Source organism: Pseudopodoces humilis, chromosome 22, assembly GCF_049639895.1.
Source record: "Pseudopodoces humilis isolate 2021_Gansu_Grassland_sample_001 chromosome 22, ASM4963989v1, whole genome shotgun sequence".
In the NCBI taxonomy this organism is placed as follows: domain Eukaryota; kingdom Metazoa; phylum Chordata; class Aves; order Passeriformes; family Paridae; genus Pseudopodoces; species Pseudopodoces humilis.
The window spans coordinates 3,898,791-3,914,550 of NC_142221.1; the positions used below are offsets into that span (position 1 = coordinate 3,898,791).

The 15,760-nt window shown below is 54.8% G+C and overlaps 1 protein-coding gene across 6 annotated transcripts in view; it reads left to right on the forward strand.

Annotated features, from left to right (window-relative positions):
* Window positions 1-15,760, forward strand: part of RALGDS (ral guanine nucleotide dissociation stimulator) — a 59,239-nt gene that overhangs the window by 41,396 nt on the left and 2,083 nt on the right. For 3 of the 6 annotated variants that reach the window (XM_088065700.1, XM_014258035.2, XM_014258034.2), the window contains exons 2-17: window positions 9,786-9,896; window positions 10,302-10,495; window positions 10,842-10,916; window positions 11,066-11,259; window positions 11,630-11,751; window positions 11,886-12,101; window positions 12,216-12,319; window positions 12,658-12,742; window positions 13,391-13,468; window positions 13,564-13,650; window positions 13,924-13,956; window positions 14,113-14,234; window positions 14,383-14,478; window positions 14,619-14,820; window positions 15,027-15,386; window positions 15,515-15,629. In XM_088065700.1, coding sequence (XP_087921826.1) covers window positions 9,786-9,896; window positions 10,302-10,495; window positions 10,842-10,916; window positions 11,066-11,259; window positions 11,630-11,751; window positions 11,886-12,101; window positions 12,216-12,319; window positions 12,658-12,742; window positions 13,391-13,468; window positions 13,564-13,650; window positions 13,924-13,956; window positions 14,113-14,234; window positions 14,383-14,478; window positions 14,619-14,820; window positions 15,027-15,386; window positions 15,515-15,629 — 2,194 coding nt within the window. The remainder of the gene's footprint in view (window positions 1-9,785; window positions 9,897-10,301; window positions 10,496-10,841; window positions 10,917-11,065; window positions 11,260-11,629; window positions 11,752-11,885; window positions 12,102-12,215; window positions 12,320-12,657; window positions 12,743-13,390; window positions 13,469-13,563; window positions 13,651-13,923; window positions 13,957-14,112; window positions 14,235-14,382; window positions 14,479-14,618; window positions 14,821-15,026; window positions 15,387-15,514; window positions 15,630-15,760) is intronic. The other 3 variants (XM_014258036.2, XM_014258037.2, XM_088065701.1) reach the window with 3 other exon arrangements.

Sequence of the window (15,760 nt, forward strand, 5' to 3'; positions counted from 1 at the left end):
CAGCAGAGCCTGGGGGCTGGGGGATGTGAGCTGGGGGTGATGGTGTCACCCCCAAGCCTCCCGTGCTGTGACCCCAACAATGGCTGCAGACTGTCCAGAGCAAGGGCAGAGCTCAGGTTTATCATCTCAAAGCACCCCAGCTTTCTTCCAAATGCTGCTATTTTCTTGCTTTTGGTTATATTTTTAATGGCTATCTGGCCCCAGCTGCAGTCCTGCTGTTGAGGAGCCCTGTGCTGAGCGATGCGTTGGCGGTGCCCGTTGCTGGTGACAGTCACTGGCATTACTGGATTTCTAGACAATGTGGTTTACTCGATTCAGTCCCGGTTGCAACAATGAGAACTGGCAGGAGGACAGGACAGGCCTGGCTGGTTCTTCCCTGGCAGTGTGGGGTGACTCAGAGCGTAGCTATGGCTCACACCAGTGTCATAACAAACACTTATTCCCTGAGGTGCTTCTTGGTGGGGGGGTATTCCACAAACTCTATCTCTCCCAGTCCTCATTCCCATGGATTTTGGTGTGTTCCTCAGCTCTGGGAGGATGGGGCTATTTGAGGCTTGACCTGTCTTAATCCAGGGAACATTAAAGGAAAGGAATCAGGGAAGGAAGGTGGGCACCCCTGCCCTCTTCACATTGATGCTGGCCCACGGTCACTGTGCACTTCAGCTTTTTGGGTATCCCAGGGTGTGTCCCCCAAAATACTTTTTATTAAATGTGAGGGCGAGCTGCAGGAGCACTCACCTGTGGCTGGTACTCCCTGGGGATGAGCTGGGCAGGGTGGCAGGAGCGGATGAGTCGGGGTGGCAACGTGTCTGTACCGGCTCACCGAGGTGCCGTGGCCAGCAGGAACAGGCACCAGTGTGGTGTTCGAGCTGCTCTGACGTGATCCACGGCCAAACCCGCACCTACAGTGAAGGGTCTGGGCAGGGAATTCATCCTCCCTGCCCGGGCACCAGCATTCCTGGTGCCGCACATCTGGCACGCTCAGGGCAGGACCCGGGGCCAAACCTCTCTGCTGAGGCTCCCTGCGCGCATGTTCCAGCACTTGACGACAGCGGGATTTTTATCCTTTTCCAGTTGTTTTCTCCCCGAAGGTACCAGTTAATCGTAAAATCTCTTTTGCCTCAGCTGTGGAAATCACCCGGCGCTGGCAGAGCATCCCGGTTGCACCCCCAGGTGTCGGCTTGTTGACACCTGCTCACGTAGCACCTCCTGCCTCGTTGACACCTATTTAAGTAATACTCCCAAGGTGAGATTTGGTTGATTACAAAGCAGAAGCGCTCGCTCTCGCCTCTTCCACCTTCCCACGGGCGCCGCGGGGAGGGGAACAGCCGAGCGGGATGCCCTGCAAGGGGAGAATCTCTGCGGAGCCAAGGGGACGCCTGAAAGCCGCAGCTGGGCTGTGCTGGGACACGCTGGGGCTGCGGGTATCGGGAGGAGGCTGGGACGAGCCCGGCTGATCCCGGGAAGCGCATTCCAGCAGCAAATGGAGGAGCCGCGCGTCATCCCGGCCGGGGTGGGAGCCGGGCGCGGAGGGCACGACCGCAGAACAAAGGCTCGCATTTATTCCTGCCGTCCTTTCACCGTCAGCCCCTCTCTGCCTCCCTGCGCTGGATTGTTCCTGCATTTTCTCTGCTTCAGCTGTTTACTGGGTCACCCTGGTGCGCACACGCACACAAAGAGCGAGCCATCGCCGAGCCTGTCGCTGTGCCACCGGCACTGGCAGCCCCTGTGCGGCCCCAGCAGCACAGAGGTGCCATTGATCCGGCTGGCAGAGCGTGCCTGGGGCCGGGCTGTGCTGGGGGCACGGGGAGCCCCCCGGGCATCCTCCTCTGCTCGGGCTGTGCCCATGGCAGGGAGCCCCCCGGGCATCCTCCTCTGCTCGGGCTGTGCCCATGGCAGGGAGCCCCCCGGGCATCCTCCTCTTCTCGGGCTGTGCCCATGGCAGGGAGCCCCCCGGGCATCCTCCTCTTCTCGGGCTGTGCCCATGGCAGGGAGCCCCCCGGGCATCCTCCTCTTCTCGGGCTGTGCCCATGGCAGGGAGCCCCGAAAGGTCTGGGGTTGTCAGCTTTGCCCATGTTCGGTCAGACCGGCTTTGGTGGAGGGAATGTCAGCTGATGTAAGGCGGGGTAAACACGTGGCTGGGCACATTTATTTCACTAGGGCTTATTTCGGTTCAGTTTATCCAAGCTGAGGATGTGTCTCGGCTAAACTGGAATTAAACGCGTTCAAATGGAAATGGAGGGGAAAGGTGCAGTTTCTGTCAGCCAGAGTGTGCCCAGGCAAGGCTGTGGCTTTTGGCCAGCCCAATATGTTCACCTTCATCCAGGGAGAAGTGACTTTGCTGTCTTTTCCCCTCTGCAAGCTACGGCAAGTGAGTTACTGCCCAGACATTTACATTTACAGTTTAACCAAGCTGCTTGGGAATACTGCGTGGTGAAACTCTCTGGGAATGTCAGTGTGGGGCCAGTGGGATGGTTCAGCATGGCATGAGGGGGCTGAAAGGCTCCTCCTGGGGCTGGGCTGATGTTTTACACCTGGCAATCACCTTTGCTTTGCCCTCCCTGCACATCCCACCTGCCCGTGCCGCAGGATTGTGCCCAGATGAGCACTTCATTCATGCAGGACATGGATGTGCCAGGGCAAAGGGCAAGTTTGACAAAAGGAGCTGATTTTATTGCAGCTGATACTTGTTAAAACAAATTTTTTGGCTGTCTGGGCTGGTGCATGGGCTGAGAACTGAATAGTATTCAGGGTTTTGCGTCTCTGGGAATGTAAAGGCTTTTGTGAAGAGGAAGTCACTTGCAGGTGCTGATCCATGCAAAGGACAAGCATTGCCCTGGAGCTGGCACAAGGAGCAAGCCTGTGTGTCCTGGTGAACTGTGTGAAGCCAGAACTGACATTTTAGGTGTGACCATTCCAATCAGTTTCAAGGAACATCAGCTCTGAGTGCCAGCCTCATCTCCATCCCTTTCCCAATACACCTGGTAGCTCTTGGTGCCACAGAAATAACACATTTGGTGCACCAGGGCCCTGCTTCAGAGGTGGAATCAATAGGGTAGCATTAGGTTGGGTAGGCTGGAACTCTTCAGGACACCCCTCGTGTTTTAATTCACATTTGAATAAGGCACTGGGGAGCTGTCATGTTACATGTGACTTCCAGGTGCTACTGTACACCCAGAAAAAAAAATAAATCAATTTTTGAACTTGTTTCAGTTATCTTTTTTTTTTTTGGAAATTCTTTCTGTTCCATCTCGGTAAAACACAAACGTTTTGTTCTGAGACAAAATTACTTGGGGTGAGATGCTCAATCTTTATTTAACCTCACAGAACAGCATCTGTATTAATTTTTTATGCACCGTTTTTCAGCAGCCGTGTGGTTCTGGTTTCACTTCCAGTAATGCCCCGGGGGGTGGGTGTGGGTGAGTCGGTGGTGGAGCTTTTGCTCTGTGAGCGAGGGCTGTGTCCCTCTGCTCCAAGCCTGCCCCTGTGGAGGCCTTGGCTGTGGGATGGATGCTGCTGGGGCCATCAGGAGCACAGGGCTGTGGAGCAAGAGCCAGATCTACTGTGTCGGCAGGATCTTTTTTTTTTCCATCGATTTAGAGAGGAAGCAAAACCTGCTGCAGTCAGTTTTCTTCGAGCAGCCTGCGAGGGGAGCCCATCTCAGCACGTCCCCTGGGAAGGGACACGAGGGTGTCCTGCTCTGGTGGTGTTTCCACATGGGGTTTGCAGTTCATGGGTCACCCCTGCTGTGGCTGGAGTTTGCTTTTCCCTGGGGAGTCCACCTGTCAGGCTGATCCCCCAGCACCCGCATTCCCCCACATCAGGGGTCTGATCTGCCCCTTGAAGGCTGTGGATGGAGTGGACATGCAGAGGCTTTGATTTCCAAAAGTCTCTTCACATGGGAATGCTCTTAGTTTTCTCTAAAGGCAAACCAGGAGCAAATGGGGGAGGAATCCTGCATATCTGCTCTGTCTCGTTCCTGGACCCAACTGCTGAGCTCCTAATCCTTGCTCCAGCCACTGACTCACTGCATGTGGGTCACAAGATGCCCCTGTAAGCGAGCTTGCAGCTTCCCTTCTCCCTAAGCTGCCAGGGTGGAGAAGGCTGCCTTTGGACACCCTCTGCAGCCCCTCTGGGTCACAGACACAGGATCAGAGTTGCTGTCGGTCTCGGGACCCACAGAGCCTGAGGCAGGAGGTGGAAGATCCCCACAAGAGGCAGGTGTGGGGTGATGTGGGCTCTGCCCCATCCTGGTGCTGGATGATGCTCTGGCTCCAGGGCTGTTCCCCTGGGGCACAGCTTTCCATGCTGAAACACCTGGAGCAGTGTCAGGAGTGGAGCCCAGCAACTGATGGGGAGAGAATAGGCCCTCAGCTCTTGCCACTGGCCTGGTGTCCTGGCACAACCAGCCCTTTTTCATGGTGGGTTTAAGTTTAGCTTCTGGCCCTTTTTCTGTTCTTTTCCTGTTTCTCCTTTTGTTGCCATGTTTTAATGGGCTGTTGGAATCGGTCCTGGTTGAAGGCAGCTCGGAGCAGGCAGGAAGGAAGGAAGGCAGAGTGTGTTGAAAACCCAGAGGGATCACATCTTTCTGCTGAACTTGTCTGCATGGGGAGCAGGGGCTGGGTACGGTCGAGCTGTGGCAGGGGACTGAGCTCCATCAGCAGCGACAGGAACACTCAGGGGGAAAGGAGACAGTGGGAGATCAACTTGCCCAGTTGGAGAGAACCACCCCAGTGCCCCATGGCCACGGCTGGGATGATATTTTGGAGCTAAAGTGCTCCTGCCCTCAGTGGGGCTGCTGTTCCAAAGGACATGCTGTGAGTTAGCAGCGTGGGCACCTTTCCTTCCCCTGAAACAGGGGATGTTTGTCAGCTTCCTCACCACTTTGGGTAGTCCTTGAAGCCTTCCTGAGCACAGCCAGGGGAAGGAAGCTGTGAGTGCCAGGAGTGGATGATCTCTTGAGGCAGAGCTGTGGGGGAGCAGCCACCGCAGGGCTTTTTGCCTGGAAGTCCCCATGGGGAAGAGGGTTGTGCTGCATGTGCTTATTTTGGGCGTGTAGGACAGAGGGTGCTTCTGCTTTCGTCGTCTTTATCTTCAGCTCACAGAACTGAGCTTGTTTTCCTTTCACAACCCGGGGGTGACTTTTTTCCTGTTTCCTTTTACATAATGTCATACACTCGGGTTTGCATAAAAGGTCCCAAAGTCACTGCTGTTCCTTGCAGGGGTTCAGGGTTTGCTCCCGAGGCTGAAATGAAAGTTGGTGTCAGCCACGAGGAACACGGGCTGTGCTGGAGCCACTTTCTTTCGTTTCTGGGAAGGCCCATTTCCTGCTGCTAGTGGGAAGGGATTATGCTGAGAAGGGGTTGGGGATTGTAAAGAAAAGCAAACTCACACTTGCTGTTTCTGGCTTTACCACCTTTCATCGAGTTCTCTTGCGCTTGTGCAAGTGTGGAGCTTCAATGGGAAACCCCTGGTGATGTCTCTGAGGCTCACCTCTGCCTTTTCTTGTCTCATTATCCATGGGAGTGTTAATTCCCAACAGACACACATTCCTGGCTTCCCATGGGCAGGGGGAAGCTTGCAGCTGGTAGCAGCAGCCCTTTGAAATCATGGTGCAGAAATACTCTCGGTGCTGCTCTGTACCTGTGTGTAGAACAGGCATTTTGTGTAACTCAGCTGAAAAGAGAGCAGAGTAACACAAATATCTTGATTGTTAAACCAGCTGTGGTCCAGAGAGCATCAGCAAAAGCACTTTAAGCAGTTGTGCCTCCTCCACGTGTGCTGAAATTAATACCTTTTTCCACTAACAGTTCATTATTTTCTTGCCTTTGGAGGCCAGTGTGCTAACCCGGGGCACGTGGGACCAGAGCTCTTAAGACCTGGTAATTGTTGGGTAATTGTCTGTGTGTAAGTGTGGGGATGCTGCCATGCTCACACTTAATCCTGCACTTTGCTCCTGTCTTACCAAAACCACCTTTGTGACTGAGTTTAAACCCTTTCCAAAATGCAGAGCCCCAGCCAATGTTTTGCTTTGCTGTTTGGCTTTTTCATTTTCCCCTCCTTTCATCTGCTGGGAAGAGCTGAAGGCAGAGTCCCTGCTGCTGCTCTCAGGGTCCCTCACACCCTTCCTCCAGGCTCACGAACCTTGGCTGCATCTTAGAGCTCCTTATTAATCCTCTGTGTGAAGACGTGGGGTTTGACACCACGCCAAGTACAAGAACATTCACCAGAGAGCTGCAGAGTTTACTGCATGGAGCAGAAATTCCTCCCTGGTGTAGTCACAAAAGCTTTGAACCATCAGTGGGAGCTTCAGGGCTGGCTGCCATTGGAAGAGGCAGTCCCCAGGCCCAGGGCAGCCATCTGGTGCAGACCTCCCGTTTCATATTTCAGGGGATGAACTCCTGCAGAGTTCACTCACGGCTGCTTCTGCAAAAGCCTCTGCTCTGCACAACTGGGGAGAGTTAAACATGTGGCTTTTCCCTGTGTCCCTCCAGCCAGAGGCCCTTTTCCTGACGTGCGGAGAGGGCCAGGATTGCACACTGAGCTGGAGAAATCAAACCAAACCTTCATTTCTCTGTGTTTTCCCTTTTCTTGGTGCCCGTCTCGAAATGTGTTGGATCTCACTTTCTGGGCTGCTGGGTCCCGCCTGCATGAGTTTGGTGGAAGGTGCAGATGCCGTAACCATCAAATCTTGTTGCAGATATTTAAAGCACTGCCTGGGCCTGTTGGATTCTTCCCTTATGCCAACAGAAGGGGCTGTTCACCTGTGTCTCAGCCTCAGGATGAGGTGGAGGAGGGTTTGTGTGCTGGCTGAGCCTGACTCATGTTTCCTTCTTCGGAAGGGCAGAAAATTCCAGCAGATGTGCAGGGCAGGCAGTGGGGAGCAGTGTCTGTTGCAATATTTACCAGCACTCATCTGTCTCTTCAGAGACCATTTTGAAGGCATTCAGCTTTGTTTGGACTCGCGTGGAAATCCTGGTGTGAGTGCAGGATTCTGGGTGGCCAGCACAAACATAAGCCACAGGTCAAGGTTTTGAGTCTCTCCCTGCCCTGCTCCCACTTCATCTCATCTGGGAGGGGAGAAACGTGTGCTTGGTGCAGATGTTGGAGTGAGACTCCTCTGGCTCCATCCTGCTGCCGCTCTTTTGCTTGGTTGGTTTTTAACCAACACGCGCGGAATGCACAATCAGCATCTCGAAGGAGAAGCCGTAGGAAAGAGGAAGCTCACACAGAATATAAATAGCCAAATTTTAGAATGTCCCAGTGTAGCAGCTCGCCTGGCTCTTGGCAGGAGCCTGCAGACCGCTGGGAAGCCGCGGCCTTCGTGTGTGGCTTGCAAAGGGGGAACTTTGGGGGATATCGCACGAGTCAGCAAGGAAAAAAATGAATTAATCTGACAGTCTTGGATACGGGAAGGAAATGAAATTTGCTTTTATGCACATCAGAATGGGGGTGTATCCCCTGCACGTGACATGAAATGCAGAGTGAAAACTCTGCAGAGTTGTGGCAATACTTTCCACTGTAGTTGCACAGCAGCTGCCAGTGATTCATGGGTTGATCCTGAGGTGGTTTTTTCCTCCCATATGATTTAATTTATGAATTTAATTGCATGTCAGCAAGCATCTGATTTTTCTTGATATTTTTGTCTGGGGTTTACAACTGCCCAGCCAAATCTCTTTTCTGTGTTAGACTGTACAGGGCTCTGGTCCTGCTGGACCCAGAGCTTTCCTCTTAGCTTAAATGGGAGGTACACAGGGGTAGGGGCTGACATGCAGGTTGGGTGATAAAGGCTGGGAAAGAGCCCAAGACAAATTGGGAAGCATTTCCATGGCTTGCTTTTTTTTTGGTTTTTTTGATTGTTTTGTTTTTGTTTGTTTGGGTTTTTGTTTTGTGTTTGTTTTTTTGTTTTGTTTTGTGTTTTGTTTTGGAAACAGCATTTAAAGGTGGAAGAAAGACAACTTGGCCAACTTGGTTAGGTGGTGTCAGTGTAGATGGTTGATCCAGAGTGGACACAAAGCTTTAGCTGTGCTGGCAGCCCTCTCCCAAGGTTGTGCCTTGTGCCATAATTTATCCCAGAGCACAGAACAAGAGAGGGACAGATGCAGGTGCCAGGAAGGACATTTGGTGTCTGCTGCCTCGTGCAGGTGCTCTCAGGGTTGGTCTGGAAGCCAGTGAACCCTGGGAAAGGCTCCTGATGTTCACAGCAGAGCCTCACAACTCCTTGAACTTCAGCAAACCAAACCTCTCCGTAGTCTGGCATGAAGTGAGAAAAGCAGGTTCAGCAAAAAGTGAAAAAGTCAGTAACCCTGCCCAGGGGGATTCTTTGCCCTCATTCATTACAACCATGAATGAGAGGCTTTTTCCAAGCTTCCTCTCAGTCTTTGAGCTGGCTGTGCTTCCCTGCCTTGATTCCTTGTGATTAACAAGCCCATGGCTTGAGCAGTGGTAACAGCAGTGACCACTGTGGTGGTGCTGAGAGAAGGTGGTCAAAGAGCTTTGGGGTGCACGTTGGATCCGTCAGCTCAGGGTTGTGTGGTCGTGTTCTGCTCCTGTTCCTGAGCCTGGGGCCCTCGGTGTGGCTGTCCCCATGTTCACGGGGGGCAGTTTGGAGGAGGATTTTTTGCAGGGAGCAGCATTCACTTCATCCATCCTAAGCCTTTTCATGGCACTTTCTTGCTCAGTGAGCGCTGTGTTGTTGTCGGTGCTCAGGGCTCTTTGAGGGGCAGTGGCAGGGAAAGCTGTGGGTTGTCTCTGGCAGGAGAGGTTTGTCCCCACAGCCCTGTGTCCCAGTGATGGTCACTTCCCCCTCTAACCAGCTGACTGCTTTCAGGCATTTTCTCCATCTGCTGAGCTGTGGGTTTTGGTGTGTGTGTGTGTGTTCATCCATGTCCTGCCATTTGGTGAGGGGGATGGAGGGTGGGGGAGATCCCTGCAGTGTTTAAAAGGATCTGGATGAATCTTCTTAAGGGAGGCACTGACTCAGCAGAGCATGGTTAGAGAGGAGGAGGGAAGAACCCAAACTGTCCTTGTGGGGCTGGAGCTGCTGCTGAGCCCATGCTGGCATGTGGTGCTGTGGGAGGCGTGTGCCTGCAGACCTGCCCTGAGAAGCATCACCCCTTTCCTCACCAAATTTTGGGTGCTCTCCATCCTCCAAACCAGAAATGGGAGCCTCTTATCTGCATGCCGTCACCCAGAGGTACCTGAACCCTCTGCCCAGACCAGTCCTGGCTGTGCCTGGCCCCACCCTGGTGCAGATCTCTGGGATTTCTGCCTCGTGCCTTGGCCAGCGCTGCCAGAGCTGGTGGGCAGCTCGGTTTGACTGTGATTATTTCTCAGGGAAGTGCACCTGGTTCCTGCAGGGACAGATCACTGAGACTCTGCTCAGACCAGGAGCCAGTGTCACCTCATGGGAAAGGCAGAGGCTTGGCAAGGGAAGCAGGCAGGGCTGGGCACTGGGCTGTGCTGTCACTGTCTCTCTCCCTGCCTTGTGACGTGTCCCACCTTGCACTGGCACAGCCTGGCTTTGCTGAAGGGCTGAGACATGGAGCCAGGGGACGTGGCACAGACCAAGAGTAGCTTCCCAAAGTCCTGGCTCCACTGTGGGCAGGCTCAGCTGGCCAGACACACTGGTGTCACCTGGTTTTGCATTTCTGAGTAGATGAGAGAGACTCACTGCCAGCCAGCTGCTGCCTTTGGCTTGCTGGGATCCCTAGTAGGAGCCACAAAATCATCTGTGCCATGCTTTGCTGTCCTTATCTCATGGTGTATCTTGTCTTTCCATGCAGAGCTCCACACAGGAGATCGGAGAAGAGCTGGAGGATGGTGTGATCTACAGCATATCCCTCCGGAAAGTGCAGCTCCATCACACGGCAAACAAAGGGCAGCGCTGGCTGGGGGTAAGCTGGGGGCTCCTCCTGCCACAGGGGAGGGTTCAGATGTTTCCCTGCCGTGGGAATCATGCATTTATTTGGGAGCAGGGAGTGGGAGCACCTGTTGGCTTCTGCTGCCAAGGTGCACAGGTGAAACAATCTGCAGCCTCATTCTGAAAAACAGGGCCACTCCGATTTGTATCTAGGTTTTGGCAACCCTGAGGCCTTTCCTGGGATTTCCCACATGTTCAGGTCTTCTCAGCTGGGTTGCTGGTGTTTGCTGTCTGAGGAGACTCAGCTCCCAGTTAGGAGAGCCTCAGGCACTGTGGGGATCGCAGCCTAGACCTGAGCTTGTGAAGCTGCTGGGAGCACTTTGCTCTTGTTGGTGTCTGTCTTCACCCAGCCCACTGACTTCTGCTCCTGTCCTGGCAGTTCGAGAATGAGTCGGCCTTAAACCTCTACGAGACGTGTAAGGTGCGGACGATAAAAGCCGGGACCTTGGAGAAGCTGGTGGAGTACCTGGTATCAGCCTTCAAGGGCAATGATTCCACCTATGTCACCATCTTCCTGTGCACCTACCGGGCCTTCGCCACCACCAAGCAAGTGCTGGACCTGCTGCTTAACAGGTGAGGCTGCCCTGAGCCCCAGGCACAGCTGGGGGTGGCCAGGAGAGCCCCAGCATCTTCTGCTGCAGTGCCTTGGGAGGTTTGGTGGCTTTTCCCAGCTCCATCAGCATGAAGGTTTCGGGACAGGGAGGACACAACTTCCTGGAAAGCTGGAGTGAGGTGGCCAGTGCTGGCTGCTTGCCTCTTCCTGTAACGGGGAGGTTGTGGGAGGGGAGGGGAGCAGGACACTGTGTAGCAGGTTCATCCTGACCCCTTGGCAGAGCTGGGGGTGATGTGGAGGGAGAAGAGGCTGCTCTGAGAGGCAGCTGAATGCAGGGTGCTCACTGCCTCCCCTCTGCCCCACCAGGTATGGCAAACTCCACGTGCAGGCGAACGGGGACCACGCCAGGCACACTGTGGACGAGAGGATGGAGCTGAAGAAGTAAGTGTGCCTGTGCTGTGGTGGCTCTGGTGGCAGTTCTGTGGGAGGGCTGTGTCGTCCCAGTGCTGTTCCTGGCCTTGTGGGCATGCACACAGGTTTCTCCTGGCATTGATTTTCTTTGCCCCTTTGTGTTTTCCCCCTTCCTGCAGCACCATCTCCTCCATCCTGGGGGCCTGGCTGGACCAGTACTCGGAGGATTTCCGCAAGCCCCCCGACTTCGCCTGCCTCAAGCAGCTCATCTCCTACGTGCGCCACAACATCCCTGGCTCTGACCTGGAGCGCCGAGCCCGCATCCTGCTGGCCCAGTTCCAGCAGCAAGAGCAGAACGAGGCCGAGGCAGAAGGTGGGGTCCTCCCCTGGCTTGTAGGGGTCATTTGGGGCTGCAGGTGGAGGGAATTGCTGCTGGTTGGAATCAAGGGTCTCCAAAACTTGAGCCATGTGGCAGAACACCCGTGAACTCTGTTTACATGAAGGTACTCTGGGAAGCCAATCCAACTGCAGCAGGAGTGGGGTTTCTAAATAGATTAGCTAATCTAACTTTAATCCTCTGTAGACACTTGCACCCAGGTTTCAAATGACTGTCCTTTTACCTGAGCCTTCTTGCTGGAGGTGTCAAGCCAGATGGGAGTTAAGAGCCCAGGAGGTGTCTGCAGGGGGCTGGTGGGAGGTGGTGTGGGCACTGCAGTGCTCAGCCTCACCCTTGTCTCATGCAGCTGTAGACCATAGCAGCTGCACCTTCCAGCTGGTGGAAGAGAATGGAGTCGGGGATGGGAAGCCAGATTTCCTCTCCTTCTCCCCAGAGATGGTTGCAGAGCAGTTCACACTGATGGATGCTGTGAGTAGTCACCCACCAGCTGGGTCAGTGGTGCTCTGGGCACAGCCCTGGCGCTTCCCATCCCTTTTTCCTCCTTGGCCTGTTCTCTCCCCAGAGAACACAAAGAAGCCCATCTCCATCCCTTTATCTTACAGGAGTTGTTCAAGAAAGTGGTGCCTTACCACTGCCTGGGCTGCATCTGGTCCCAGAGGGACAAGAAGGGCAAAGAACACCTGGCCCCCACCATCCGTGCCACGGTCTCCCAGTTCAACAGTGTGGCCAACTGTGTCATCGCCACCTGTCTCGGGGACAGGTCCCTGAAGCCACAGCAGAGGGCCAAGGTGGTGGAGCACTGGATTGAAGTGGCTCGGGTAGGAGAGCTCACCTCCTACCTCCACCCAAGGGATGAGCTTTTGCTGTGCTGGAATACCAGATCCTTCAGCTCTTTTTAACCCAAACCCTGTTATCTCCCTGTCTGCCCTCAGGAGTGCCGCATCCTGAAGAACTTTTCCTCCCTCCGAGCCATCCTCTCGGCCCTGCAGTGCAACGCTGTGCACCGGCTGAAGAAAACCTGGGATGAGGTCCTGCGGTAAGGAGCTCCTGCAGGGCTGGTTCCAGGGGGAAGAATGTGCTGTGGCCCTTGAATGTGTAAATGGGATCACCTCAGCTCCAGAATTACCTCCTGGAGTTGCCCAAAACTCCGGGATCGGTGTAAGGCATCAGGGACCTATGGAGGGTGAGAAAGTAAAAGCTAAAAGCATCATCAGCTCACCCTTCCATAGGAAACACCTTGGAATAGCTCCAAAACAGCAAGGTCCAGCTGGAGCTGAGCATAACTGGGGTCATTTGGGCAGCAGAAGAGAGCCCAAGGAGGAAACCCCACCATGGCAGCATTGCTGACTTTTCCTCTTGTTTCCCCCTGCGCAGGGAGAGCTTCCGCACATTTCACGAGCTCTCAGGGATCTTCTCGGATGAGAACAACCACTCACTGAGCCGGGAGCTCCTCATCAAGGTAGGGGGAAGGAGGACCTGCACTGCCCTGTTCCTGGCAGGCAGCTCAGGTTTCCATGGTGTTCCAGTCACAGGGATAAAGCCCTGGCAGAGCTGATGGAGTTGCAGGCAGGGTGTGCTGAGTCTGGGGAGCAGGTAGGGCTTTCATACCAAGGCTGGGATTTCAGTTTCTTCACCCAAAACTTATTACCTGGAACTGGCAAAACAATTTAGGGAACAGATAAGCACTGGGATGGGATCCAAAACACCAGGTGACAACTTCTCCCCAGAGGCAGCTGCACGTTAACAATCCAGTGCAAAGTCCTCTTGATTCCAGGTGGAGTGATGGAGTTGGTGAAAGGCTGCAGCAAAAATGTTTTTATTCCATGTGGAGCTTCTCCACAGATCCCAGCCTAGCTCTGGTTAAGGGACTGAGTGGAAACAAAATGCAAAAGGGAACAAAACATCCCATTAAGGAGGCATCTATACAGAAATGAGAGCAAGCAGTTCCTATTCACTAAGGTTCTTTTCTCTGAGCCATGAAAAAGCTTTGATTTTCTCCTCTTTCCTACAATGAAAGTTATATAAATGAGAATGGGTGTGAATTTTAGTTAATAGGTATTACTGCCATTTCCCACCTGTGCTGATCCCACCTCTCCCCACCATCCAGGAGGGCACATCCAAATTTGCCACCTTGGAGATCAACCCAAAGAGGGCTCAGAAGCGGCAGCAGCAGCAGCGAGAGATGGTGAGTCTGGCAGGGCTGTCCCTGTGCCCTGTCCCCAGTAGCTGCCCAGGCTGGTCCCAGCTCTGCTGACCCCACTGTCCCTTCTGTCCCCACAGGGCGTGATGCAGGGCACCATTCCCTACCTTGGCACATTCCTCACAGACCTGGTGATGCTGGACACGGCCATGAAGGATTTCCTGGATGTATGTAGTCCCTCCCTGTCCTCCCCTTCCTCCCAGAGCCTGAGCTGATAAAAGCTGGTCCCACACATGTCCTGTATCCCACACTGCACATCCTGTATCCCACACCACATCCCATATCCCACACTGCCCATCCACCTCTGTCCCAAGGAAATGGGCTACTTTTTCTCAGCAGGGTTACTCACACTGCAGTAGCAGCAAGACAGAGACAGACAGGTGTGGGAGCAATATTCTTCTTCCTGCTCCATACTGACCTTCATCTCTTTTTTTTTCCAGAGTGGGCTGATAAACTTTGAGAAGAGAAGGAAGGTGAGAGCTTTGCCCTGGCAGCTGCACAGCAGGGCTGACCTGGTGTAATCCCAGGCTGTGCCAGTCACTTTGGGCTTGATCCCTCTCCTTTTTTAACCTTGTGTTCTTCAGTTTTGGGGGAGGGGATTCTGGTCTCACGGCTTCCGTTTGCTGCAGGAGTTCGAAGTCATCGCGCAGATCAAGCTGCTCCAGTCAGCCTGCAACAACTACAGCTTCACACAGGAGGACCAGTTTGTGGAGTGGTTCCACAGCCTGGAGCGGCTCAGCGAGGCCGAGAGGTGAGTGAGAGGGGTCTGGAGCTGTGCTGGTGTCTTGGGAGGTCCCACCACTCATTTCCTCTGACAGCAGCAGCTGTGCTGTGCTCTCCTCTCTGCTCTGCCTCCCTCACACTTGGTGGAGCTAAAACCCTTTTCTTTCCCCTCCCAGCTATGGGCTGTCCTGTGAGATTGAGCCACTGTCAGAGTCAGCCAGCAACACACTGAAGGCCAAGAAAAACACCGGCATCATCAAGAGATGGAGCGAGTGAGTCCCTGGTGGGAGGTGGGGTCCAGCGTGGGGCATCTCTGGCTGGGCACTGCAGGGCACCAGGTGGGCATGGCCACTGTCCTGCCAGCCAAAAGCACGCTGCTCCCTTCTCACCTGCCCCACCTCTCTTCTGGCAGCCGGCAGCCACCAAGCACTGAGCCGTGTGCCAGCAGCAGCTCCCACTCAAAATCCTTCGACCAGCTCAAGTGTGGGCAGTACCTGTGCAGCGGGGACGCCACCGACTCGGTGAGCGTCACCTCTGCCGGCTCCAGCAGCTCCGATGTGGAGGAGATCAACATCAGCTTCATCCCAGAGTCCCCTGACTGCCAGGAGAAGAAGGTACGTGGCAGCTTGCAGGGCACAGGGGTCCCAGAGCCGGTGTGGCCATCGTGTGGGGGCTGTCCCACCTCTGCCTTGGCGCTGGGGCTGGGAGGAGCAGGCAGGGGGCCCGGGGGCTGCTCGGGAGGCCACTGTCTGCTCCGGCAGCATGGCAAGGCTCTCGTGCCTCTGGTGGCTGTAGCTGTGTCGGTCCCCCATTGTCACAGGTCAGTGAGATCCCTCTGGCCTCCCTCCCCCAGCGCTGGTACGCCCCGTCTGTGGCCGATGGAGAAGCTAAACCCACTGTGTCCTCCGCATCCCCTCTCCTCCCTGCCCTCCAGTTCTGGGAATCCACCTCCCTCTCTTCCCTGGACACGTCAGGCATCGGCTCAGGCTCCAGCAGTGCCTCCTCCTCTTCTGTCTCCTCCACGCCGGTGACGGCCTCCCGCACACACAAGCGTTCGGTCTCCGGCATCTCCAGCTACTCCTCACTCTCGCTGCCCCTCTACAACCAGCAGGTCGACGACTGTTGCATCATCCGAGTCAGCCTGGCTGTGGACAATGGCAATATGTACAAGAGCATCCTGGTTAGTAACATCCCCAGGGAGGCACCAGAGAGGGGTGGCTCGTCCTGCCTGGATATGGGCACGGCACATTTTGGGAGGAGTGGGAGGCTTTAGCAGGGTTCTGAGCTCACAGCACTCTGTGCTCACAGGTGACGAGCCAGGACAAGACCCCCGTGGTTATTCGCAAGGCCATGGCCAAACACAACCTGGATGGGGACCGGCCTGAAGACTATGAGCTTGTCCAGATCATCTCGGAGGAGAGAGGTGTGTGTGTGCTGGGGCGTGGGGGCTTTCCTGGGGCCATGCAGCCTGGGCAGCACTGGGCTGGCTGGGATGAGATGTGACAGCAAGAGGGGCCCCAGCACCTGGGGACAAACTTTCGCCCCACTCTGGTC